Source organism: Ciona robusta, chromosome 10, assembly GCF_009617815.1.
Source record: "Ciona robusta chromosome 10, ASM961781v2".
Lineage (NCBI taxonomy): Eukaryota > Metazoa > Chordata > Ascidiacea > Phlebobranchia > Cionidae > Ciona > Ciona robusta.
In genome coordinates this window covers 6,724,027-6,750,366 of record NC_143244.1, presented here as the reverse complement: position 1 = coordinate 6,750,366, position 26,340 = coordinate 6,724,027, and the positions used below count along the sequence as shown (strand labels likewise).

Below are 26,340 nucleotides of genomic sequence, written 5' to 3'. Positions count from 1 at the left end.
ATTTAAACTTGCTTTATTTCTACTTAGTTTGTCATAAATAGTAATAAATACCAAGTAATAAGTTATGGCACAAGCGCTTGAAGACATGGGAATTGCTGGCAAAAGCTTTTTGCAAGAAGCATTAACTAACACAACTGACCCGCTGGGCGCAATCGAAGAATTTCAACAGGAGAACAGCATTTTGTTGCCATCGTTACAACCGGCTCTGCCATTATTAGGTAATTATGTGATGACTGTGTTGGAGCTAGCGTTAAGCGGCTCGCTCAAGGACACACACGCTAATCAGTACCAGCGTCGAGCCTCGAACTCCGTACGGGTTCGGTTACGATGCAAGCGCCTAAACCACTAAGCCACGACATTGGACGTAATTCCATTGAAGTACAAGTATTATATTAATTTAGTGTTCAACTGGGTTATCCAGGGATCGAGTCCCACTTTAAAGAGTAAAAAGTGATTTTACTAAAGTAACAAGTATTCTACATGGGCATTACATTTCTATTTGAACAAAACACAGTTTCTTTCTATATACACAAGTTTAACAACATAATATGTGTTTGAGTTTGACACTATACAACTACTTAACCTCTGCAAGAATAGTTTATAAGATTATCTTCTTATTTCCATCAGACCTTCACGATTTAAAGAGATTGGATTTTCACCAATCTGTTTTCGAAGTGCTGCGTGATCATCTGTTGAACAGAATCACTGAAATATCAAAAGAAAAAGATTCTTCAGAGAAATTAAATGCAATCCTTGAAAAAAGTTTTCCAGTGATAAAGATTGATTCGCTTGTACCTGTGTCCATGTGTTTGCTCAAGCATTTACCAAAAGTAATGTATATTGGGAATTCTGTCCGTTCATTTCTATATATAATATACCTAAGATCTTACAGCGAAGCACACCAGAGAATTAGGCCATAGGGCCCATTACCCACACGCCCAGGGTGCTACAACCTAGTTTAATGACCACTGGGTTGGAGTAATACCCATTAAATAAGTTGCCTGAGGACACCTATAAGTATTGAACAAAGTCTTCTGTTTTTGATAAATTAAAGTTATTGCAATGTGAAAGCATATTTGAATAAATTTTATGTTATGTTTAACTTCCAGGTGCCAGAGAAATATATTTCTGTTCTCACTAAAGACAAGAGTTTATACAGCGCGTGTCCAATCCAAGTAAAAAGACAAATATGGCAGAAAAATCAAACCATATTCGGCGATGAAGTTCTTCCTTTACTGACACGTTATATTAAGGTGAAGTTTGGAATCTTATTCAAACTTTGATGCATTTTAATATTTTTTCCAATTTATTATTAATATTTTTTGATGGTAAAAATAATATTTTAACCAAAAACAGAACTTTTACAATAATTTGGGGATTAATATTCTAAAACTTTAAATGCTAATAACAAAAGTTTTGTAACGATATTAAACATTAACATTATACAAAAATACAAAATTAACTTAAACAAACAAATATATTTAAAGGAAAAGGAAGTCGTTTTGTTGGACGGGGAATGTCTTGAGGGAAACAACTTTTTTACTTCGTCACCAAAATCTCGAAGGCAAGGTCATGTAGTTAAGACGCTTACTGAGATGATCGGTAAGATTTAAATTTCTTTTTTGCCAAATCCGCAAAAAATAGGATTTTTTGCCCAATCATTAGCATTTAGCAAAGCCGAATCTTTGTCAAAATCGTTGATTTTCGCTAAAACTAAACTTTACTATTATACATCATTGTAACAAAAATCCAAACTACCAAAATTAAAACACCTTTTAAATAACTTTCTAGGTAAAAACATCCGTTTATACGACATGGTACTTCAGTTTCTTCGAACATTATTCCTTAAAACTCACAACGTTCATTATTGTTCGTTAAGATCTGAGATGCTGATGTCACTGCATGATCTTGAGGTGATTTTGATGTCATAATCACCTATTGTGACATTTATATTGTTCATCTATTCAACATATTATTATGACATAGTAAAATAATTGTCGCAGAATAAAAGTATAGTACTGTAGGGTAAGACAAACTTTATTTGTTAGAAATTTTCATGGTATGCATGTCTACTTTGTTTGGTGCCTCTATATATACTTATTGTTTTTACCAAAGGACTTATTTATCCCCTTACCTCTAATCCTACTTACGCTTTTCACCATAAACGAAAAGAATATTCAAATATTTTTTATTTCTAAATTAAATTATTTTCATGGTAGGTTACAGAAGTTTGTACAGTTGACCCATGTTATAAATTCACATGGTGTTTGGACGCTTGTATACGGGAGCATTATGTTGATGTTAAACGGGCAAGGGAGTTACAAGGGTTTCTAGATAATGTAAGAAAAGGACATGAACAGGTGTTAGGGTGAGTTGGAATGAATGGAACTTATTTGTCCTTGTGTGGCAGGAAAACAACATTCACTATAACATTTGTGTTGTGTTTCATAAACCTCGTGCCAGCTTACAAGTTACTAAGTATGTTACTTTGTCAATATACCTCAAAATTTAAATCTTTAAAACAAGTATTTGTAGTCTAGTGTGGTAGCTTAAATGTGCAATGTTAATTTAAATTTTACTCATTAGTATGAATATTGTTTGTTTAACGATTGTTATGTTTTGTAGTGACTTGTCAATGATCCTGTGCGACCCATTTGCAGTAAACACAATGTTATGGAGTGTAATGAAGATTATTCATGAACTAACTGTTAAGGAGACTTTACCAAGGGTCAGTTGGTTTCGATTTGTTTATGAGTGTTCTGTTTTATACACATGATCGCTTATGAGTTAACACGCATATAACTTTGTGGATGAATATTTATTTTCTGTATGGCTGAAAATCCCGACAAGCCATTAGTGAGGGTTGGAGCAATTGCCGTTAGTGTCTTGCCCAAAGACACATATGCCCACAATGGTAGCAACATGTAGCTTTATGCCATGGCACGAACCTGTTAAATCTTATATTGAAAATATATATTGATAGGAGAGCACGGAGTTAATGTTGTTGATCCGAATGTTGAAACTTGGGCAGTCAGCGTGGGATATTATCAATAAACAGGTGGGAAGTTATTGGTAATTTATTTTTCTGCATTTATGTTTTTAATTAATGGTTCTATGCAATTTTTTGTACAAACTGCAGACTTTTTGGCTCTTTATTTAGTAGCCTATAAAATGTGAAAAATGCATGTTTTTATACCTAAGAATATTTATAACATTGGTACAAAAGTCTATATGTCCATTAAGCCTGAAAGCAGAAATAACAGAATAGTTTTATATATTTCTGTCATAATTACCCAAAAATATTTTTACCAGATCTTTAAGGAGCCAAAAGTTGACGTTGATATTTCAAACAAATTTATTCCTTGCATGGTTTGTATTGGAGTTTGTGAACAATCGGTTTTGTTGAGAAACAAAGTGAAAAATCTGAGGAAAAGTGTCGCGGATTGTGATGTCACAACACCGGATGATGATCAAAGTAAAAAGAAATCAAAACCTAAAAAGGTAGGAGTTTTACATTGAAGTTAGAATGAGTATATTGCTTATTCTCACTTGGCAGGCAACAATAGTCGTTAAAATATAAGTTCTGTTTCATACACGCAAACGCAACCCCTAGATTTTCCAATTAAAATTTTTTATAAAAACAATTTATCCTTAAAAATTGCAAAAAAAATTATATACAAACCTGCTCTTACAGTTAACCCATTTCATTACCACTTTATAAAGCCTTGGAATAAAAGTGTTGCCACTGATCCTTAATTGAATAAACCCACCCCCTTCACAAACAATGTATTTACACTATTCCCCCACAGGCAGCTGACATAGGAGATGAAAGCAATGATAAAGAAACATCTTCAACAGCGATCAACTACATACACAAGTATGTACATGAGTACATCATATGTTTAAACATATTAATTACCTACTACTCTACTAGTAACCCTGATAAAACGACCCGAGTAGGATTTCGAAACGCTTGTTAGCCAAAATCAACAGTATATAATGTTATGCACCCGTTTAGCCATATTTACTGCACAGGCCAAAATCAACAGTATATAATGTTATGGACCCGTTTAACCATATTTACTGCACAGGCACATTGAGAAAGATCAACTTTGTCGAATCATATTGATGTGGTTTACTTTGCATTTGGTGAAAAATAAAAGGAAAACACAGCTTATACAAGTTCTGCCAATATTGGGTAAGATTTTTATTACCACAAGCATTAACAATATGGTATAGTACTGTGTGGTAAGAAGACTACCGTAAGTAACTATTTGTTTACTACCAAAAGGAACACTAATTGAGAATAAAAGCATAGGCTATCTTGCCCCAACTTACTATATAACACGCATGTATTGACCAGGTAAAGAATGTTCGATGGACAATGTGTTTCTACACGCGTTAACCACATCCTTCACCGCACACCCTGAACTTGTGGCTGACGATAATTTGTGTCAAGCGTTGTTCAATAAATTGTTGGTGGTTACAAAATCACTCAAGTAAGTGTAATTATGGAGTGTCTACAAACTATTCAGCCGGGTCTAGATCGTAGCACCCTTGGTGTTAGGGTAATAAACCTACATCCCAGGTCTCGGGTGTGCCCTTCTGAAGACCTCACCCATATAGAGTAGAATCTGCATAATGGAATTTCTATAAACTGTCTTATAGAACCCTTATAGAATCTCCATTATTGAGTGTCTATAATATAAATTGCCTCAGTGTGTTGTGTTCTAGATGGTAGACCCCACCTTACAGAATGTGCCCTTCTGAAGACCTCACCCATATAGAGTAGAATCTGCAGAATGGAATTTCTATAAACTGTCTTATAGAACCCTTATAGAATCTCCATTATTGAGTGTCTATAATATAAATTGCCTCAGTGTGTTCTAGATGGTAGACCCCACCTTACAGAATAAAATAAACATTTTAAAGTTTTTTAAATATAAATCAGTGTTTGTTTATATAACTTACATAACAATATCTTCTATGACATCACAGAGAGACACAACATCGACAAATATTACGACTCGTAATAAACGTTTGCCACAAACTTCCAGCAGAAAGATTGAAAATATTGATCACCAAACTTGAACCAAAGGGTAAAAAAGTAAGTAAAATATTTTCTATACCTTCCATACCCACAAGCTATTGTTGTTTCATATCTCTTTAATAATGCAACAAAAAAAAATTGAAACACTTAACAACGGTCTTTTAGAGTTGTAAAGATATAGGTATATAATTAAATATTGTTTGTTTACTACCAAATGGGACGAAAATAAAACAAAACATGTCCCATCTTACCCCATCCTACCACGTAGTTTACAAACCACTACATTGTATTTAGTTGACCATTCATGTTGTATCACAGGCTGCTGAAGTTTTGATCCAACTCCATCAGAAACTTAAAACCAAAGTATCTTCGCTGCAAAGTAGTGCGGCACCATCTGAGCCCGCTGATCCCACTTCGGCGAGCAACATCCTTGGAGTAGCGACAATCATCAAACATCACTAGATCTTGAGATGTCGGCAAGCAAAGATGCAGTTTCAATGATCATCTCCTCCGGACTTTGTTGCTCCTCGAATAAATCATCTTCATCCACAACATCTTCTTCCTCCTCTTCATCTTCTTCCTCCTCTTCATCTTCTGTTGATGAAGATCTGCTCCATGTTTCTTCTTCTTCTTCTGTTCTCGTGTCTGGATGATTTGAAATAAATTGATCAAACAAAACATTCACAAATATTTGTATTTAGTCACTATAATAAGATTACTGAATAAAAAACTGCAAAACCCGTTTTTTAGCACAGGCAGTGTTTAACTATTTTGTCAATAAATTGATTGATTTTTTTGGAGGCCCAAGTACACATTCGTCCACAAATGGTAGCAGCACCGAGTCTTGAACTCCTGAACTACCTACAGTTTCGCTACCCACTGTAACACACCAAAACATAATCAATAAAACTGAACTAACCACCTGAAACAGCTTCAGAGGAAACATCTGCATCAATATTGCTTCGAAACATCATCCGGTTTCTACCAGATGCCCGTGTCTTTGATTTACGCGCAAACATGATGTCGATATCTGCGTCCCCTCCCTCGCTCCCGTACTTCATAGTGGAGATTGTTCTAAAAAATTATTTATAATTTTTATCGACCAAAATTAAACTTTTCGCAGAGTATATGAAGCAGAACATCCGTTTATACCAAATGTCGTTGCCTCACCATGCGAGGATAAAGCAAGTTATCTTTATTTATGTAGTAAGTCTCCAGTCCAACACTTTTTTCTCTTACTTGAAAATATCTTTAGAGAGAGAGTTTCGGACCTCATGTGCCGTGCCAGGCACAAACCAACCATCTTTCTCGGTGCACTTTAGCTCTCCTGGTGGTTGACGAGATATCAATTGTTCGACTTCCGGTAATTTGATATCGCAAGCCTAAGCAGTGTGTGTATAAGTAATCCCATACACCACATAAAAACATGATTTTAACAAAATGTTCAAAAAAATAATAAAATTTAAAATAAATAAAAAAATATAATTTTTTTATTCAAAAAGAGTTTTTTGTTGTTGTCACTTACTTGATAAAACATTTGTCTGTACGCGGGTAAAACTCCTGGCTCGTAAATGTAAACGGAATCCTAAATAACATATATAAGATCATGATAAGCTGTTTCATTTTATTTAATTTTTCAGTTGTACGCCAATACGCCATTAATGGGTTGTCTAAACTGTCAAACATACAGACAAAATAGTCCTTTTTCATTTTTTTCTTCTAAATTTCCTTTCAAAAACAAATTATAATTACATTTGGTTTGAGTTCACTAAATGAAGAATCTTTCGACGTTTCTCCATCACTATTGAATAAAGTTTTCACCCCTCCACCACTTCCCCTCCATTTCAATGACATGTTAGGAAGTTTGTAATGAAAAGTGCTTCGTTTCGCTTTGACGGGGATAAACGGGGTGTTCATACCTGTAATTGGGGTGTGAGGGTTAGAGGTTGAGTTTAAACTCGAGGGTACGGGTTCAAGGCTTAATGCTGCTAACGTGGGGCATATCCAGGAATTTATAATAAGTTACATGCGTAGTAACTTGTAAGCAGGCACAAAGCGTAGAAACAGAACACCTATTATAACGACTGTAGTTGCCCCGCTATGTGAGGATAAATAAGTTACATTCATTCGTTATGTATCTTTGGACAACACATTCATTGCATACCCCGAAAATTATCAGAAGATCTCTTTTAATTTTGTTACATGCCTAGCAGTAACAAACAGTAATGTTGCTTTTTTAAGATCACATTGGAAATTACTAAAAAATCTCAATCGATTTATAATAAAAAATTAGAAAAAAATACTAAAACTCAATTACAGATTTATAACAAGCAGAAACATTATATTCCCATATTCAAATCCAACCAACAAAAGCTCACCTTGTCTTAGCCTGAAATCCAGCAGTTGATAAACTTTGGCTTCTGGAGCTTCACGCGGGTCAAAACCATATCTCACCCATAGCGATCGCCATGGACCAGTGATGTAATAGTAAGCGACAGTCGGCAACAAAACTTTCAAAGAGACGAAATTCAAATTCATTTTGGCGAGAATTGCGTTTTTGGACCAAACAGGGCGATCACTGAACAACTTGAGAAAAATATTAAAAATTAGTTTTTTTTTACAAATATAATATATATATATGTATTTATAAATAATTCCTATTTTTTTTTTTAAATAATTATTGCTGAATAACTAGAAATGTTTGAAAGTAAGTTTTATTTGAGCATTCCAGTTTTGGGCCAAAATAGTTCTCATTCTGCTGTTAGGTGTCCATACACACAAGCAGAACCAAAAAATATATGACAAAGAAATCCAACTATATATGTATACAAAACAAACTTTCCAACCTGTATTAGCTTCGATCTGTAACCTTCTTTATCGTCACCAAAATATTTCTTATAAGCATCGAACGCTCGTGGTAGGTAAGTTGACGGGACATCGTCGTTAAATTTAATGCAGATGCCATCGTGTGGTCGACTTTTACGTGAAACACCGATGACAGAATTACCTCGTCTGTTGATGAAATATTTTGTTATGTATTTTGTGATCACTGGGTGTTGATATATTTTAGAGACAACGACAGTCGTTACAACACAGTGTTCTGTTTCATACAACTGATGCTCGCTTAGGAGTTACCACATATGTAACTTTGTGGGTGATTTTCACACCCACAATGGTAGCAGTGTTGAGGCTTGAAGCAAGGATGTTCTAGTTAAAAATAATGTCTTAATCAAAGTCCAGAGTGCTTGGTTTTACTTCACCTACTGTGCATTCCACACACTTTGGTATTACATACTTATTAGCAAGAGACGTTGTTTCTTTCCTCCAGTTGTATTCCTGCACCATGTCTATTCTACTAAAAGTAGGGGGTGGGAGGAATAACGAGGCCTCCTGTTTGAAGAATTTATCTTCAAAATCAACTTGAAGACAACAAAGTGAAGGCACGAGGTTTATCATATTGCTGTTGACCACTTTGCTGCGTTTCAACGACATAAACTGGAAATCGCAGAGAGTTTTGAATCTGGAAATAAAAATTTATATATAGAAACAGAGTTGAAAAAACAAAATTTTAAAGTTTGTTTTTGCAAATTATATATGTTTTTTTATATTAACAATAAAAAATATTTATCAAAATATAAAAATATCCAACTACACTAAATACATAACGAACCACAATCACAATAACCTGTAAGCTCCTTTTACAATCCCACATATTGATTGTCGATATCTGAAATCTGGTTTACTGTTGTCACCTTCTGTTTTCTTCTTGCGATATTTTAAAACTCTGAAAAAATTTATCAATATTAATAAAATATATATTATATATTGTTGATTTTATAAATATTATTAAGCAAGCCTGTGCAATTAAAACACAAAAAAATAGCAAGAACATATTTCACAGGTCACTTGATAACATTCTTACTAAAAATTGTAATATTAATGCAAATCACTGTTGCACTTCAGAGGTATATGTAAACAAAATTAACACTGCAAGGGTATATGTAAACAAAGTTGACACTGTAGGGGTATATGTAAATGATTCTTACTTCATCAACACTGCCGTAGTTTTAACATAGTCTGCACACACAGGCTTACAACTGGGGTCTCCTGGTCTGTATCTTAAATCCAATCTTTGAGTGGAGTCTCTATAAACCTGGGAATATATTTCATCATATAAAGCTGGAACAAATGCTTAATGTTATAAATGTTTGGGTAAAGTTGTGTATTTAGAAATTTTTTGAAACTTTTTACCCAACGCATTATAACGAATTGAGTGACAGATGAATGAATAAATGAAAAATGTAATTCGTTTTATCTTCACGTGGCAGGCAGTAACGGTCGTTATATGAGTGATCTGTTTCATACACCTTGTGCCAGCTTAGAAGTTACTAAATACGTAAGTTTTAGATAAGCACGTTACCCAATTGTGCTAAAGTGCAGGACACAAACTATGATTCATATTTCAATGAATTAACATTTTATTTACACCGTTGGAATATATGCTAGTACCTTTGTAACGTTATCCAATCCACCAAGTGTTTGTAGCATGTTTTGTACGCTCTGTACTTTTCCAGGGTATTCTACGCAAACAAAACTTGTGTTTTGATCAAACTTGGATTTCAGATTTATTTTATTTTCCATCTTGAACTTTATCTGTAATGACAAACATGTGTTAAACAATATTATCTTTATAGGCTAATGGCTAACGCCAAAGTACGTAGATACACTACACCCACAAGGCCACAAATAAAAACGAATTTTATGTAAAAACGTTGTGTACAACTAAAACGGTCTTTACATAACGTTTAACATTAAATGTAAAACTTACCACGCGGTATTACTTGAATAAATTCTTCTGCTAAATGCTGTGCAAAAATCACGTTTTTATTCAGATTTCTATGCTGTAAAGATTATCTTGGTTAGGGGGTTTTATAAATGGGGATTATACTTTTATATTTAAGCAACACAATAACAGAATAACTAATTTGTGATTATTTTGACAAGCTCACTGTAAACGGAGCAAGCGAGTTCAAACTCGGTGTTGCTGCCATTCTGTTCTTTGTCAAGACACTTAATGTTACGCCTGACATAGTGGTTGGAGCGACACCTCTAACCCAGAAGTAATGGGTTCAAGGCTCGGCGCTGCTACCATTGTGGGTGCATGTGTCTTTGGGCAAGACACTAAACCACAATTGCTCCAACCCAGCGTTCACTAATAGGTTGGCAAAACTCTCAGCCAGACAGAAACAACCACCCCCAAAGTTACAAACGTGTTGTTTTCCCATCACGCCAGGATAAGGTCGTTTGTTTGTCATGCAAAAATAAATAAGTGTTTTTTTTATTCACTGTAATTAAAAAAGCTGCTTTCATGGTTTATAACATGAATATTAAAGCAAGCAGGTTCAAGAATACAATATAATAATAGTACTGTGGGTAAAGACCTACAATATAATGGTATTGCTACCAAGGACATAAAGGAATAAAAAAAGCTCTTTTGCTAAAGAACAGTGGTACAACAAAAGTAATTATTTTACCAGAAGCATTCATTTCTAATTTCATAAAACAATAAATTTACAATGCTCAATATTATATATTAATAATACTAATTGATTTATAATAATTTCTTAGTATCCAAATATATATTCCATTCAAGGCAACCATTATCTTTTTTCACGATTTAAATATCATCTTTTTTCCATCAGGAAATATCATCTTTTTTTCTTTCCTCTCTTCTTCTGGTCTCCTCCACTGGAGGTTCCCGGACCCACGAGGATCTGTCCTCCCCTGATGTCCTCTCGCATCCCTCCTCCTTCTTTCTCGATAGTTTGACTCGCTTGGATATAAAACATGACATCACGAAGTTCTTCACGTAAATCATCGATTTCTTTCTTTTGTTTCAAACTTTGTTCTTCCAACGCGATAACTTTGGATTTCCAAACATCCTAAAACATAAATATCTTATATATATATAGGACGCCAGTCTCAGGTTATATGACATACTAAGAAAAAACAACCTGCATGATATAAGTCTATACAAACATCCTAGAACATAAATGGTTCAAAGCTTGTTGTTTAGACGTGCGTCCCTGAACAAGATATTTAATTTGCTCCAACCCTGTGGTCAATAATGGGTTGTCCAAATTGTCACCCATAAATTATAAAAAATAAAAATCTTTAAAAAACTGCATTAGTATGGTCACAGCCATGATAACACCACCTCCATAAACGCACCTGATTATGAACTAAACTTTTATTAAGTTCCCTTTCATTAGAAAGATCAGCAAGAGTTTCTGTAAACTTGTTGCTTAACTGTTGGTTGCGATGTTTCAAACTTTGCTTCTCTTTTTCCAAATCCTTAACCTTTAGAAAAAATGAATAAAATCAATTTATCCTCACGTGGCGGGGTAAGGATAGTTCTTATCACGCGTGTCTTTTTCATACACCTCGTGTTAGCTTACGAGTTACCTTAGCGGCACGATTTTGAACGAAAAAATTGCAATTGTCTATTCAATTCAACGACGACTATCTGTACACCAATTATAAAACTGTTCCCTTTAAATTATAATATAATTTAAACTAATGGCAAACTTCGCTAATAGGTTGACTAGATTGCCAACCGTATAAAAAAATAATCACTCAAAAAGTTACATAAGTGAAACCAGTAAGCGAACACTAGGTATATGAAACAGAACATCCGTGTTATAATGACTGCCATTGCTCTGCAACAGGGCATGTCCTTCATACAGATAAAACTCCATTACAAATTATAGTTTAAATTTATATATAAAATAAACAAACCAACCTTTTTTCCCAACCCCTTACATTCCATCATTGTAGTTTCAAGTTGTTTATTTATCTCCTCATATTTCTTGACACCTTGGACTTCAGCTTTATTCACCTCATCTTCCCAGTATTTACGCTGAGATTCAAGCTGGCTTGTCAATAGATACATACACTGTAAATAAAGATAACATTTAATCAGTTTTCAGTTAGGTGCAAAAACACAGATTTTCAAGTCAGCCTTAATATAAACAATTGTTTTAAGACGGGTGTTCTGTTTCATACACCCGTCATTGCGTTTCTAATCAATATGGGTGAGGTCCTTGTTAGAGGTACAAAGATTTAGCCCAATTTCCCCCTAAAATGTACATGTTGCTCACAATACATACAGGTAAACATTACTTTTACATTGAAGACATTTCCATGTGCAATCCAACCAGGGTTAATTGGAACAATTGGGATAAGGCAGCAAATTTGGACAGTTTTAAAAATGTACAAGGAAAGAAATAGCCCTGAAAATACGAAACACGTCGTCACTCACCTCAAGTTGCATCCCTTCTACTTTATCCTCGTGCTCCCCTCCTTTCTCAACTAACTTTCCATCTTCCTTGTTTTGGAACAAACGATGAACAAAGTAATCTATAATGTTAATGATTACCGACTCGACAGCGAGCATGAGGTACAACGATTATCAACTCGACCAACTTACCCCCAGCATAATCCCATACCCGATTATCGCTGAGTGCCATCGCATAATTATGTTGCGTTTCAATGTAATGTTGTTGTGCGTGTTCCGACGTATATCTCCCACAACCAACGTTGCCACACACAAGACATATCCATAAATCTTCCACACTCCCACACACCATGCATTTGTTGTTCGACTGCGCATGAGGTGTTTGAACGTATCGGCACACAGGGCAACTGTTGATAAATATTCCATAAATATGCAGAATATGAAACACAAATTATGAGTTCAAGGCTCGTCGCTGCTACCATTGAAGATGTATGTGTCATTTGGCAAGAGTCACTTAACGGCAATTACTCCAACCCAGTGGTCACTAATGGCTTGTCTAAAATGTCAGCCATACAATATAAAAAAGTTACCTACAAAGTTACACATACTTGGTAACCCGTAAACGACCACGAGGTGTATGAAACAGAACACCCGTGTTATAACAACTAATTTTCGGGCTTTGCGAGGGTAGAGCAGGTACATTCCTTCATACCATTGGTCTTCCCACTGTCTTAAACACGAAGCATGGAACGAATGGTTGCATAATATGGTGAGCACGCCTTGCACTGATTCATCCATTCTCTCCAAACAAACCATGCAGTCAGGTAGTTCTGTAGAGTTCGATAACGGAATGAACCCACCATTCGTTTCATCGTAAACAGACGTCGCTTCAACAGAAGCCACAAACGCAAGGTGACAAATCTCTTCAGGTATTAAAGAGCTAAAAATATAAAAAACTTGTTGGCTACATTTAATTTCACATATATATATATTATACGTACTATTTACATTAATAAGATTTTTATGTTAACGATGACTTTTAAACTTCTAAAAGTATCACTAAAACAATTGTTTGATTATTAATGTTTTTCTCAATTTCTATGTTCCATGTTATGTTTGATTGATTTGAAAACAGAACACCCAAGTTAAAACAACTACCATCACCCACCACACGAGTATAAATAACTACTTTCAGTCATTTCAAGCCAAAAATTTCACCTGAAATGTTGATTATTAAAGTTGAAATAGAAGTTGCAAGCGTCTTGACTTGTACAAAACAGCAACAACACCATGTATTGACTTGGAGTTCGGTCGCGAATAATTCTTATTCTTCGTATAACGTTAATAAACGGAGCCGTGAACTCCAGTATACCATGAGCATCTATAGAAGCAGGCACAGCCAGCATACACAAAGTGTTTGTGTCAGGGTGTGTGAAAGGTTCTTCTGCTACAACTTTGTAACTGTACAAATAAATAATATGAATATGTAGTAGGGTGGGGGAAGAAAGGACCTTTGGCACTCGCACATAATATCCAAATATCTAGATCGTGTTTGAATCGATTAAGAAAGGCATACGGGATTCGTGAGGATAAGGTTTTATAACTCTTTGAATGTTCTTTGTTTACTACCAAATGAGACAAAAGAAGGGAAAGGAAATGTGTTTCATCCCCCCCTACTATATGCTGTTGTCGCATATTATAAGTTATATAATAGGTCTTGAATTTTTTTGCAAGAGTTGCATCAACCCATAGATTTCCCAATCATAAAAGCAACTTATTCTTGTAAGTGTAAAAAATTCAACAAGTAAAACATATTATATTCTCGCAACCCCTTAAATTTTATAAATCCACCATCCAGAGATACTTACTTTGATTTATAAAGATGCACGACCCCATTCGTAACATCAACTGCTGGATTTCCACTGTGGAAAGGGAAAATATTTTCCGACGAATGTCGAGCTTTCTGATTTGACAATGCTTCAGCCTGTCAATCAAATTAAATATTGTGTATAAAATACAACAATATTTTCTAATAAATTTAAATCTAAAATGCGTTTTAAATGTAATAAATTTTATATTACCACAATAAATAAATTGCCGTTTCGGATTTATAACTACATTTTCCAAATACTTTTAGATTCATAAAAAATGACTCTAGAAATAATTTCACCTCATTCTCATTCATACGTTGCTCATCATTTGTTTGTTTGTTTGGTTTTTGCTTTTTTTTCTTTGATGCAACTTTGGTATTCTTTGTATCTTCACTTACTTTTCCCCCATCAACACCAACAACAGATTTTATGTTTCCTTCACTTGAACAACTTGCTCCAGTTTCGTTTTGCGACATCGTCAATTCTTTAAATTATATATGATTGTTTTATAAAACTTTGATTAAATATATTTTTAAATATATAAATGCATACATACGGTTACTGCCATGCATAATATATGTTAAAATCTATAGAAACATCGTAGTTATGGTATCTTAATTACTGTATATTCCAGACCCTAAGAGAGTGCTGTTAATTGTACAAAACAGTGAAAACACGATCATAAAATATGAGATATTGTTAGCTAACGATGGCCTATCTATCTTATCCGAAAGCAATATACGTAAAAGATTTTTGATCTAAACTCAAATTCCATTAAAACAACAATCATCACCTGTATTATCATGTGTTGTGATCGTCAATTGTCGATAATATCGTTGTCCTTTCAATTTAATCAACAACTCATGTCTGTCGTTCTCATCAAGTCCATCAAACGTTATTTTATCTGCAATCTTCGTGCTCCATTTACATGGTTCTGTTTAATGAGGGGTAAATTAATGTCAAGCCCTCTGCCCTGTGTAGCAGTTTGATACGTGTGAGGTGTGACCTCAGGTTAAAGGGTATGGGTTCAAGCCTCAACGCTGCTACAATTGTGGGCGTTTGTGTACTTTTTTTTAGACTGTTTACCACAGCACAAAACTTAAGAAATTTTTAAAAATAACTTTTGTCACAACTTTTTTTTAAATAAAATTAGACAGTGAGTATCATACTATCAGGAACATTTTAAGACCCAAAATTTTGCTGTTCCGCACACAAAAGATTGCTGTTAGTTCACCAGATTGCAACTTACTCATAGGAGAAACATTGTTCAATGATGTTTCAACATGTTCATCTTCTACCGATAAAAAATCTTCCTTTAACGAACCGTCACTGTTTATACAAGCAGCTGGAAATGTTTTAATTTATTTATTATCTTGATAACAAAGTTCATAGTAAGACAAAGGTGTTAGGGGTATTTGCCGCTCATTAAACGAAACATCTAACCCTTGTGCTTTAACCAATACAACAGCAGTGGAATAAATAGCAATAATTTAAAATGCATGACTGTTAAAACCAACATAAAGCGTTTTTTTGATAAAATGTAATAAACATTTTACCTTTAAAAGAAACGTCAGGTAGTGAGTGACCTGCAGCGATGCTAAGCCGAATGTGGACCAGAGAAATTTTCATTTATTCAAACAAATCGCTTTTTTAAATGCTGGTTCGCATTTATAATAATCTAATATTTCTTACGTTTAACAACAAATGGAAAATGAAAACAAACCTTAGTAATTATGTTAGCATTTTATGTCCTACCCTGCAGTTAGTGTTTTTCTCACCTCTCTCTCGCATACGAGACACGGACAAAATAAGGCAGACACAAAAATGTCCAAGACGTAAAAAATTACCCCCCTTTTTTTTCTAAGAATGTTATTTATTAATGCACATACCGTCTACAACAATCAAAACAATATTCGGAAGTTTCATTGCACCGTATTCTACATAACTAGTGCTGTGCAAATACATTCAACTACAACTTACACACAATATTTGGCAAATATATTACAACAAACAAAACTAAATTTTGGAATCTTTGAAAATATTTAAAGTTCAAGAAAAAATAAAACGACATAATTTTTTGAAATGTAAGTATAAAACCTTTGTGATATAATAAACACAAACAATGGAACAACAATGCCAACATAAACATCACATTCATTAAAAAAATATTAAAATTATAAAATTAAAGATCACAAAATCTAAGTTTCTGTGTATAAGGGATTCTGTAAACATGATTTTTAAAACAAGCGTTAAACAATTTACAAAACTTAGAACTAAATACAAATATAAACAACTTTGTGCAAACATAGTTCTTATAATAAATAACAAACACTATACCGATGTTGTGGATAAATAACTAACAGGGTACCGGTTCGTAAATTATATAAATAACTTCTTCTGGGTATGTCATTATATAAATGATATTATAATATATATATTGCATCATAATATGAAAAAAATCATAAAAATGACATCACAATATGCATGACATTATAACATAAATTGTATGACATCATGATATAAATAATGACATCACAATGAATGACATTATAAGGAATGACATCATTATGACATCACAATTATAGATCCCAACTAAACAGATGATGTTTAACCAACATATCACGAACTCCCTCCTTTAATGTTTCACGTGACTAAACAAAGTAACAATAATCATTATTGGTAGTCATAGTATGGAAATATGGTTTACAATAATGTGTTTCACTGAATAAATGCAGTTTCACACTTTAATCAACCATATATTTCGCTTAAATGGCATCGTCAGTCTCTTATTCAAATTTAGAATTTGTCTGTTACGTTTCTGTAGCACCAGATCCTTACTGTATTCATTTACACAAGAATCGTTCAGCTCTACCAGATCAGGGTCAGATTCGTTGAATTTATTACGGTTGTTTGAATTGTGTTTATAAATATTAAATAACAATGAATAACCCTACCCATAACAAAATATCCACTTACCGCTTTAGTTTTTGGAAGCTCATGGTCCGGTGGTAAATAGAATGTAAACTTTGATAAAACACGAAGCTCGCATTTAATTTGAACCCACCCTGGTGATAGTAGGAATGACCATGGGTGATACCACTTCCTCACTACAGGGGTAGACGAACATAATGCTTCCAACCATAAGTGTAATACTTGCTCACTGTAAGTTATATATATATAAAGGTTGAATAAAAAACGTGCATTTTTCTTGGGTATTTATCCTCGCGTGGAGGGGCAACGACAGTTGGCTTACGAGTAACCACATATGTAAATTTGTAGATAAATATTTTTTCTACGAGCAAACCAATGTGGCATAGAACTGGACAACTTTATTTGTAAACACACAATGCTTACTTAAGACCATAGCAAATAAGTGAACGTAGTTTAACATCCATCTGTGCGTGTGCGTTGTTGTGTGACATGTTCACTGCTTGTATGCACTGCGATATAAACGTGAATGATTATACTGTATGTATAACATAACTGTTTAAAAGGCACCAAACATGGTAACCCAATATGGTCTGTTTAAATTGCCAGTCATACATTAAATATTCAAAATCAAGCTTCTTATTTCCGAACATGTACGATATAAACGCTGAACAGGCTTCGAATGTGGTGTAAACAATGTTGATGAAGAAAAAAATCAACATAAGATATTTTAAATTAAACTTTGTATTCAAGCAAACAAGTTCACCTTATATAAAAGTTCCTCTGGTGCTAAAACTTTACCTTCATCATCAAGTCTGAAATAAATATTAAATATTTTAAAGGGGCAGATATGAGACTTTTTCAATAAAAACATAAAAAATTAGGTTTAAATTTTGAATATCATAACTTTCAGGTTAAACAACACACAACTTACCGGAAAGTTTTACAAAGCACCAAACGTGAGAAAACTGAATCGAAATCTTTTTCCACTTCATGAGTTGCAGCTTCTTCAATAAACTGCCATGGGTGGCAAGCACTTCCCAACAACACAGGTCTCCGCAAACCATGTTCAAATATTGCTGCCAATGCTGGACAAAATCTGCAACAGAAGTGTCAGGGGTTGGGGGTTCAAGGCTCACCGAAGGGTCATACCATTGGCAACAAAAAGTTTAGTTCCGACCTACCAGGATATAAATGACCAAATCAACCAATATATAACTGAACTGTATCCACACAAATTTAAAATATCATTGTAAGCCATTCAAGATATATATATATAGGACTCAGGTGCTGACTGTATCCATCTTACCCCACAGCACATAAATATAATATAACAAACAAACAAAGAAACACTTACACCCCCCGCACAAGATCTATAATGGTTTTGTTGACACTACCATCCCCAGCTTTGCTGTACTGTGGATAAATTAATGTGAGCAATTACAACATTGTACTATGCATTATTATAATATGCTAATATTATTGTACCACTGTATGCTTTATAAGTCTAACACTTTTTTGTGTCATAAGTCTAATACATTCTTTTTTTAAATCTGTAGGAACATTGTTATAATGCAGCTACACTCAACAGCCCACAAACATATAAACCCATTTTGGATAAAAAGCTAATGAGCTAAAACCTTAAACATATGTTGACACCCCTGTTTTAAATGTTTGGGTCTCATGTCACTAACAGAACATCAACAAGTTTTACCATGGTTTACAAGTGCGAAAATTCACAATATAAAGTCAGTCAACAAAACACTGATCGACAGCGAGCATGAGATACTCACAGTTTTGCTTCTTTCATCGAGCAGTTCAACAAACTTAGCGGGAAACCAACCTTGCAATCCATTTAACTCACCAACCCAGCAATGTTCATCCTTCATGCTGATTATCTATGGTTGGTAATGGTATGTAATAATGGGGGTAAAGGTGTTTTAAGTCGGTAATCTAAAACTCATACTCATTATCTGCAATATTAAATTATTATATATATAGTAGGGTGGGGTAATATGGGTCATGTAAGAGAGAGTTGGTAATTGTTAAAAACCTGATCAGAAAACATGGGATATTATAAGGTAATGATAACCATCTTATCCCACAGTACTTTATTATTGGTACGCTCCTAACATAAAATGCAGTTGTGACATCACAACACACAAATATGACATCACACATACAGTTATGATGTCATTCTTCCTAAAACCGAGTTCATCGTCGTCGTTTCGTTCAAAGTTGAGCAAAGCTTTCCCTCGTTGTCGACGTTGTTGCGTAACGTTAAGGTAATCCACGTGGTCGTGTTTGTGGCTTTCACTTGAATAATCAGGATGAACATTCTAGGAGTTTAAAGGGGTTAGCAAAAACTATGCAAAAGACACAGGGTGTGTGGGTATAAAAGATTTAATGCATAAATGTCAAAGATACATATGGGTAACTATCAGGTAGGCACGTGGTGTATGAAACAGAACAACCATTTTATAATGACTGTCGTTGCCCCGCCATGCGAGGATAAATAAGTTACATACGTGGTAACTTGTAAGCAAGCACGTGGTGTAGAAACAGAACAACCGTTTTATAACGACTGTCGTTGCCACGCCATGCGAGGATAAAAAAGTTACATACGTGGTAACTTGTAAGCGGGAACGAGGTGTATGAAACAGAACACCTGTGTTATAACAACTGTCGTTGCCTCGCGAGGACAAATAAATTTATTCATTTAACAGATTGATTACATTTAAAATATGTAAAAATATCATGTGAGTTAAAAAATACACCCGAATATAAAGAATACGAACCATGTCTTGTGGTTTCTCCATGTTTTGAAAATGTTGAATAATATTTTGAATCGCTTGTTTTAAGTTCGAAACCATCTCCGTTTGTTTGATGTTTTTCGCTTTTAGGTTTTCAAATTGTTCGTCCACAGAAGAACCTGTGTTTGAATGGTTGTTGTTGTTGTTGTTGGGTACGTATATCCTTAATGTTGGGGGTGCTGGGAATGGCATACTTAGATTCTTAGAAGCCAACCAATTTTGTGAAACAAGATGTTTCAGCACCCAAGTTTTAAATCTCAAACCGGTCTTTACCCTGCTATTAAATGACTATACATATGAATGGTCCGTTTATAAAAACTAAGGCAACAAAAAAAAAAGTAAAAATTTAAACTTTTCTGATTAAAAAATATCCAAAATAGGTGCTTTGAACGATTAAAAAAAATTATTTGTTTAAAATATTGTGATAACTAAACCAAATCATAGAAATAACAAACAAACCTGAAATAATCTTCCCAATCATTGACCTTCTTCTTATCATTTGTTTCCGTGGTACCTGGAAAATATGAAACCATAATGTGTTGATTTTTGCCATAATATTCGAATTATAAAGTGTTAGACCTTCTAGACCGGAGGATATGGGTTCAAGGCTCGATTCTGCTACCTTTGTGGGCATGTGCGTTCTTGTGCAAAGCACTTTATGGCAATTGCTCCAACCCAGTGGTCACTAAAGGGCTGTCTAAATTGTCAGCTATACAGAAAAAACAATCCCCCCAAAGTTACATATATAGTAACTCGTGGATAAAGCAATTTACATTCAACAAACACATAGCATATTCACCTCATGGTTATTTTGTTCACTGAATAAATAAGCTTCATGTTTTCTTCTGTGAGCATCGAGTACTACTTGGGTGAGGGAACCAGCACTTCTTTCTGATTTCTAAATAACATTAACATGAAATTCACAATGACAGTAAGCGATTGCTGTCATATGGGCCAAACCTTGCTGAAATGCAGGGGAGGCAGGGATAGTTGTATACATACACATATATGGGGTAAATATAAATATGCAATTTATTTCAAAATTCATGAACATTACCTATATAAAATTTAAAACAGAGATATAAGACATTGTTTGTTAAAACTAACAAAGCAAAGAATAACTGTTTGATAAAAAAGGTTCTACTGCCATTACGTGCTCAATAAACTTGAATAACCAATGATTATAAATTAATAATTTGAATTTCAGTCAAGACATATTAGACAAAAAAGATCTATAGGGCCACCGCCACTACTGCTCAATAAACACACAACTTACTTCGATGAGCACCGAAGCATCATCAACCAGAGAAGGTGTGTCGGATAAAATGTTGAATATTTCTGCTGAGTTGTCAACGTCACTCAATAAGTCATCCTTGGTAATATAACAGGGGAGTTTTATTAATTGAGCACGTATAGGTTTGTGGTGGTACATGTTCATAGAAAAAAAGATAATTACTAGGAACAAATTCTCAAGCGCCTTTCTGCTTAATGACATTATTAGTGCATGGCTTTAACGGGATTTCGAGCTTTTAAGACAATGGTACATTCATAATTTCACCCCAGATTTCGATAAAAAAAATGTGACATTCACTTTATAAAAAAAATTTAATGCTTATTTTAATAAAACGTGAAGCTTTTTAAAACACCAACGCTAATTTTTAAAATTGTGACGCTTTTTATAAAACTAACCTTTCTTTATCAAAACATGTTGCTTATTCACACAACTCACCTTTAACAACAACATCCCGATGCAAACTTTAAACAAAACTACGGATCCTTGGAGAAAGAAGAGATCCCACACCCTCAATAACACCTTGATGTGAAGAACTCCAGCAAACAATGTGATGAACCAGTGTAAGGATATTAAAGATAGCTCTATGGAAGTTTATGTTGTTAGAAACATGGTGTGTATATTAGAAGCTTAGAAACTACTTCTTAAGATGCCCACGGTATTTTACCATGGTATTTTATATTATTTTAAACAGTGCCTATGGATTGCAAACATGGTGTGTACATTAAGAGTAAGTAATTACTTTATTATATAGTTAACTTGTCCACCACAGTAGCACAATGGTTAGCAAGCCTGTTTCTAACCCAGACGTTACAGGTTTTGGCGCTGTCACCATTGTGTATCCTCAGTACCCCGGTATGTGTGAATTGTAAATACACAAGTTCAGAATGCTTTGTATTTGAACTGTAAGACTTGAGTTTTTGTTTGCACTTTACAAACGGTAGTTTTTGACAATTCTTCGACAAGTGTGATCACAATGCACAGAGCGATTATAAAGCCTTGTGTGAACATGAATTGAAATTAAATATGGTTCAGCTAAACAAAGAAGTGCCAACAATATGAACAATGATTGATAATTAAATTATCCCAGCTTAACCGTTGGTGTTATATTCAGCCATTTCATATTTTCATGGTTTCTTTTCATTAAATGTTGGTTATTATGTTTATTGGATTTAAACGTACAATAAAATTGTGCTGGGCTTTAATATTTATAATAATTAATAACTTAATATATATACATTTTTTTGGTGCTAACTGTCTTGGCTTATACAAACATACAAACAATCAGAGTCAAAGTATATTGCATTTACCCCATTAATCAATAAGGTACCTTATGTTTAACAACTATGAGTGTGACTGTATTTTAAAACTGTCACCCCAAACCAGATAAGCCATTAAAAGATTATTTAAAAACTACGAACCTATATCATGTTCAGAAAGTAGTTTATCCACGTGTGGGGCAAATTGCGCGAGTAATTGTCGTAGCACTCGTTGGTCAGCATGAACCCCGCATAAGTTGTATCGATAATATGATGAGGGCAGAAGATCTTCAATGATGGAACACAACATCCAGAAAGTGTCCTCTTCTTCCATGAAGAGAAGAAGATGACCAGCTATCTGCATGGGTTATGATAATGTTAATAAAATATATGTATTACGTATATTTTTTTTGTAAGAAAATCCTTATTTTTCATGAAAATCAAAAGATGGCCAGCTTTTACACAGAGCAAAATAATGTTAATAATAAGAACAACGTGTTTAATTATTCCATCTATATGGTTCACATTAATGGTATTTATAAAACAAACAACAAAAAATGAGAGATGTTGACGATATTGTTAATAATATTAAAATAAACAAATAAAAAAGAAACATGTAAATAGTAAATACACATAAATATAAGATTCAGACGACCCCTCTAAATATTTAGTAAACACTTTAATCTAAATTTACTTTAAATTTCAAAGTTTAAAATAATAATAATCAACATTTGAGCAACCACTTACCATTCCCGTTCCTTGACAATATCCATTATCCGGGTAAAACCACGTTAATCCTCGTAAAATACGACGCAATCTGAGACAAATATTTAAAATAACTAAAATAACTGGGAAATAAAGTTGCTTGTATAATAAAAGATATATTTTTTTACCTAAATAGCATGGTTTGTCTCTTATTTAAATAAAACCTTTTTCGTAGCACAAATACTTACTGTATTTCTTTACACAAGAATCGTTCAACTCTATGAGCACCAGATTAGGGTTAGATTCTTATTACAGTTACTTTTACCCTGCAGTTAATTTGCATACTTTCACTCAAATATCATTAACAAACAAAACTTACTTATCTATTCCTGGGCTGTCAGGTGACGAGAAGCAAGCGTTGCTTGGCATCGTACGCAGAAGATCTTTTTCTATTTCCAAACATGAAGCCGTATTCACACATTCACTCGCTCGTATTATTTCATCGTAAGTAACTTTACTTGCGTGCTTCTTTTCAACTGCTCCGCATAAACGCATCCAAACCTGTCAATCAAAAGTAAGAGATCTACATATACATACCATGGTCTTAGGTTAAAATACAGTTCAAACCAATTTTAAGAAACAAAACAACATTGTAATTACATTTGAAATAGGTTTTGAAATAACTACATTTGAAATACCAAGATTACCAAAAAAAGAAAACAACGTAACAACATTTGAAATAGTGCAGAGATAAATAGTTTGCCATCAGGAATAATGTAATCTAAAGCAGTTGGTGAATATTTGTTTAAATAACACCAACCAAATGCACAATTAAAACACTAACACACAAATAAAACTTGCTCTATAGATAAGATGGTTCCTGTAGTTAACTACTTTCTACAATATAATATATGATAATAAAAAAGGCACTTTAACACCACTGTGTAGCGCTAGAGAGCAATTATTTAAGCAAACAAATCACCTGTGGTCTAATATGATGGGGAATCCCCTCAGCTACAAGTTGGTTCAACTTTGCCGATCGCGGAAGCGAAGTTTTCATATTGTCCCAACAAAAATCTTCAACCTGAAAATATGAATAACTTATTTAACCTCACATGGCAGGGAAACGACAGTTATTATAAAACAGGTGATTGCTACAACACAACCCATATTGTGGAGGAAAAGTGTTTTTAACAAACATCTATTTTAAAGCACTAGTAGACAAGCCAAAAGATATTCACGAGGTTTAAGGAACAGAACACCCATAATATATGGTATACCAAGTGTGGTTGCCAGTCATGAAAATAAATATGCTATATTCATCCATTGTTTTTCAAATGTTATTTTGTTAGGTAAATAAAACTATTTGTATAAACATGATACAATAAAGAACAAACTCACAGAGGAGTTTAAAGTGAACTCAAGATGAGCTTCCCATTGTAGTTTATGATGTGGATCAACATGAAGGGGAACTCCCAACAATTTGTTGCTTTTTGGTTCGGCTCCATCTGTCAATCATAAGAAACAAGATATATATATATACTGTAGCTTGTAGGTACATTAATGGGGGCCGAAAAGTGGTTCACATTTAATTTTGTCAAATCATATCTTTTAGAAAACCAGAGTGCTCTTTAGGCCATAAGCATAAGCTATGTTATACCCTTTAATTGTGCTGTGTTACCAATTAACATGTTACTGTGTGTACCCAGATTATTCTAAAATGTTACCATATTATTTCAAGGTCATGCATGCATACCCTGGATACCCATGTTAGGCAACTATGATTGTGGCACACAAGGTACAGAAGCACTTGGTTAAATGGATGAATGAAATTAATTTTTACTCTTCGGTCGCGATAATGGCGAACGGAAGAGTTTACAAAAGCGAAAATACAGGTAACTGGACTTACAAAGTCAAAGATAGCTTATTGGAGTTCTATTAATATATTCACTCACCTTCTTCTACAACACGGAAACCAAACTCATCGTAATAATATTCCAACTGATCAAATGATTTGTCAACCTGTGTAATATAACATGGCAGTGAGCATGAGCTATGGGGTATTTTATAATGCACATGCCATGTGTATCTGGTGTATAAGAAGACACCCAATGTTATAACTTGCAAGTGAGCATGAGGTGTATGAATACACAACGTCTGTCTATTGTATAATAGGCACTAGTGAAGAATCTTCTGGTACATAGCAGAATAGGATGGTGGAAAGTGTTAGTGGTTATAGGGGTTAGTAGTAAGTGGTTATAGGGGTTAGCAAATAGGGTTGAGGGGAAGACCCTTCACTAGCCCTGTATAATATATAAACAGCCAAACTCAAACATATACACATTACAACTCGACTTGACAGTGAGCATGAAGCAACTTACCTCTAAAAGTTTTTCAATCATTTTCTGACCAGGTTTCATTGAAGATATCAACGCTGAGAAAGGCTCCCCGGGTGATGGCTTCGTATCCATATTTTACCATGGACAGAAATACTCCTTTTTCCGCCCAAATCAAAACCTTAATCTTACCGGTAAAGTTTCGTAAGCAGATCAAACTATACTTTTAACAATAACTTTACGTCCTGTCGCGTTGATGTAAAGACGAATACTAAATCATAGACATCAGCGGATGATGCCTTTTTCGTACAGAAGAATTCTCTCATTTTTTCTCTCTTGTTCGGACATAGAAAACATTTTTTCTGAGGAAAAACAATTCTCCCATTTTTAATCATAACATATTTTAAAACAATAAAAACAGTTGCAAGAGTTCATAAATGCCCGCATATACGGTGGCTACATACACCTTGTGCGTCGCCAAGCATGCAATTCTGTGGAGATTTTGTCTTCTATATACCAGACACAGCGGTGTACTTACACACCTCGTGCTCGTTGTCAAGTTATGACATGAGTGTCTTTTTATACACTAGACATAAGTGGTGTACTCATACACCTCATGCTCACTGCCAAGTTATAACATGGATGTCTCCTTATACACCAGACACACGTCGAACTTATATACCTAATGCTAGAGTTATACCATGGGTGTACTCTTTTACGCCAGACCTACATGGTGTATCCGAACACCTCATGCACACTGTCTAATCTTAATGCACAAAACATGCATGCA

General features: G+C 34.2%; 4 protein-coding genes across 5 annotated transcripts; 1 reads left to right on the top strand and 3 right to left on the bottom strand.

Annotated features, from left to right (window-relative positions):
* The first annotated feature begins 21 nt into the window (after nucleotides 1-21).
* Nucleotides 22-5,728, top strand: LOC149730259 (negative elongation factor B-like). The gene is made up of 14 exons (XM_089886283.1): nucleotides 22-218; nucleotides 628-830; nucleotides 1,110-1,253; nucleotides 1,488-1,602; nucleotides 1,792-1,913; nucleotides 2,220-2,368; nucleotides 2,626-2,728; nucleotides 2,984-3,058; nucleotides 3,313-3,501; nucleotides 3,810-3,877; nucleotides 4,092-4,198; nucleotides 4,364-4,499; nucleotides 4,999-5,107; nucleotides 5,369-5,728. Exons 1-14 carry the CDS (start codon nucleotides 65-67, stop codon nucleotides 5,510-5,512), a joined length of 1,818 nt encoding a protein of 605 aa, XP_089742409.1. The 5' UTR covers nucleotides 22-64; the 3' UTR covers nucleotides 5,513-5,728.
* Nucleotides 5,011-9,994, bottom strand: LOC149730258 (general transcription factor 3C polypeptide 5-like). 2 transcript variants are annotated; one of them, XM_089886288.1, is made up of 12 exons: nucleotides 9,879-9,994; nucleotides 9,560-9,703; nucleotides 9,097-9,203; nucleotides 8,736-8,834; nucleotides 8,346-8,570; nucleotides 7,897-8,062; nucleotides 7,429-7,636; nucleotides 6,803-6,969; nucleotides 6,576-6,635; nucleotides 6,290-6,432; nucleotides 5,970-6,124; nucleotides 5,011-5,695 (listed from the first exon to the last, which is right to left on the bottom strand). In XM_089886288.1, exons 2-12 carry the CDS (start codon nucleotides 9,689-9,691, stop codon nucleotides 5,499-5,501), a joined length of 1,659 nt encoding a protein of 552 aa, XP_089742414.1. In that variant the 5' UTR covers nucleotides 9,692-9,703; nucleotides 9,879-9,994; the 3' UTR covers nucleotides 5,011-5,498. The 2 variants fall into 2 exon arrangements, with proteins under 2 accessions (XP_089742414.1, XP_089742415.1); XM_089886289.1 differs by having other exon boundaries at nucleotides 5,973-6,124.
* Nucleotides 9,995-10,372: 378 nt separating this feature from the next.
* LOC149730257 (BRCA1-associated protein-like) lies at nucleotides 10,373-15,959 on the bottom strand. Its single transcript, XM_089886279.1, has 12 exons — nucleotides 15,775-15,959; nucleotides 15,468-15,563; nucleotides 15,012-15,152; nucleotides 14,518-14,702; nucleotides 14,216-14,331; nucleotides 13,566-13,808; nucleotides 13,060-13,287; nucleotides 12,540-12,754; nucleotides 12,372-12,469; nucleotides 11,853-12,005; nucleotides 11,282-11,410; nucleotides 10,373-10,992 (listed from the first exon to the last, which is right to left on the bottom strand). The coding sequence occupies exons 1-12, from the start codon at nucleotides 15,845-15,847 to the stop codon at nucleotides 10,759-10,761; spliced, it is 1,911 nt and encodes a 636-aa protein (XP_089742405.1). The 5' UTR covers nucleotides 15,848-15,959; the 3' UTR covers nucleotides 10,373-10,758.
* A 111-nt stretch (nucleotides 15,960-16,070) lies between these two features.
* LOC149730256 (small G protein signaling modulator 3 homolog) lies at nucleotides 16,071-25,839 on the bottom strand. The gene is made up of 21 exons (XM_089886269.1): nucleotides 25,596-25,839; nucleotides 25,170-25,236; nucleotides 24,616-24,722; nucleotides 24,197-24,298; nucleotides 23,594-23,775; nucleotides 23,257-23,326; nucleotides 22,672-22,867; nucleotides 21,689-21,834; nucleotides 21,236-21,331; nucleotides 20,759-20,857; nucleotides 20,419-20,473; nucleotides 19,945-20,078; nucleotides 19,330-19,485; nucleotides 18,940-19,044; nucleotides 18,504-18,562; nucleotides 18,081-18,245; nucleotides 17,913-17,961; nucleotides 17,573-17,658; nucleotides 17,195-17,378; nucleotides 16,772-16,869; nucleotides 16,071-16,714 (listed from the first exon to the last, which is right to left on the bottom strand). The coding sequence occupies exons 1-20, from the start codon at nucleotides 25,683-25,685 to the stop codon at nucleotides 16,798-16,800; spliced, it is 2,220 nt and encodes a 739-aa protein (XP_089742395.1). The 5' UTR covers nucleotides 25,686-25,839; the 3' UTR covers nucleotides 16,071-16,714; nucleotides 16,772-16,797.
* Between the last annotated feature and the right edge of the window lie 501 nt (nucleotides 25,840-26,340).

What these genes read in the sequence shown, in the direction of transcription:
- LOC149730259 (XM_089886283.1), top strand. Translation starts at nt 65, where the DNA reads ATGGCACAAGCGCTTGAAGACATGGGAATTGCTGGCAAAAGCTTTTTG. An exon ending in ACCGGCTCTGCCATTATTAG is followed by an intron (nt 219 to 627) that starts GTAATTATGTGA and finishes TATTTCCATCAG; the next exon opens with ACCTTCACGATTTAAAGAGA. An exon ending in AGAAATCAAAACCTAAAAAG is followed by an intron (nt 3,502 to 3,809) that starts GTAGGAGTTTTA and finishes ATTCCCCCACAG; the next exon opens with GCAGCTGACATAGGAGATGA.
- LOC149730258 (XM_089886288.1), bottom strand. Translation starts at nt 9,691, where the DNA reads ATGGAAAATAAAATAAATCTGAAATCCAAGTTTGATCAAAACACAAGT. An exon ending in ACAACGTCTCTTGCTAATAA is followed by an intron (nt 8,063 to 8,345) that starts GTATGTAATACC and finishes TTTCATCAACAG; the next exon opens with ACGAGGTAATTCTGTCATCG. An exon ending in CTCTGAAGCTGTTTCAGGTG is followed by an intron (nt 5,696 to 5,969) that starts GTTAGTTCAGTT and finishes CAAATCATCCAG; the next exon opens with ACACGAGAACAGAAGAAGAA.
- LOC149730257 (XM_089886279.1), bottom strand. Translation starts at nt 15,847, where the DNA reads ATGAAAATTTCTCTGGTCCACATTCGGCTTAGCATCGCTGCAGGTCAC. An exon ending in AACGTATGAATGAGAATGAG is followed by an intron (nt 14,332 to 14,517) that starts GTGAAATTATTT and finishes TTTGATTGACAG; the next exon opens with GCTGAAGCATTGTCAAATCA. An exon ending in TTTAATAATCAACATTTCAG is followed by an intron (nt 13,288 to 13,565) that starts GTGAAATTTTTG and finishes TTATATTTTTAG; the next exon opens with CTCTTTAATACCTGAAGAGA.
- LOC149730256 (XM_089886269.1), bottom strand. Translation starts at nt 25,685, where the DNA reads ATGGATACGAAGCCATCACCCGGGGAGCCTTTCTCAGCGTTGATATCT. An exon ending in ATGCTTCGGTGCTCATCGAA is followed by an intron (nt 20,858 to 21,235) that starts GTAAGTTGTGTG and finishes AATGTTATTTAG; the next exon opens with AAATCAGAAAGAAGTGCTGG. An exon ending in GTGCTTTGTAAAACTTTCCG is followed by an intron (nt 17,962 to 18,080) that starts GTAAGTTGTGTG and finishes TATTTATTTCAG; the next exon opens with ACTTGATGATGAAGGTAAAG.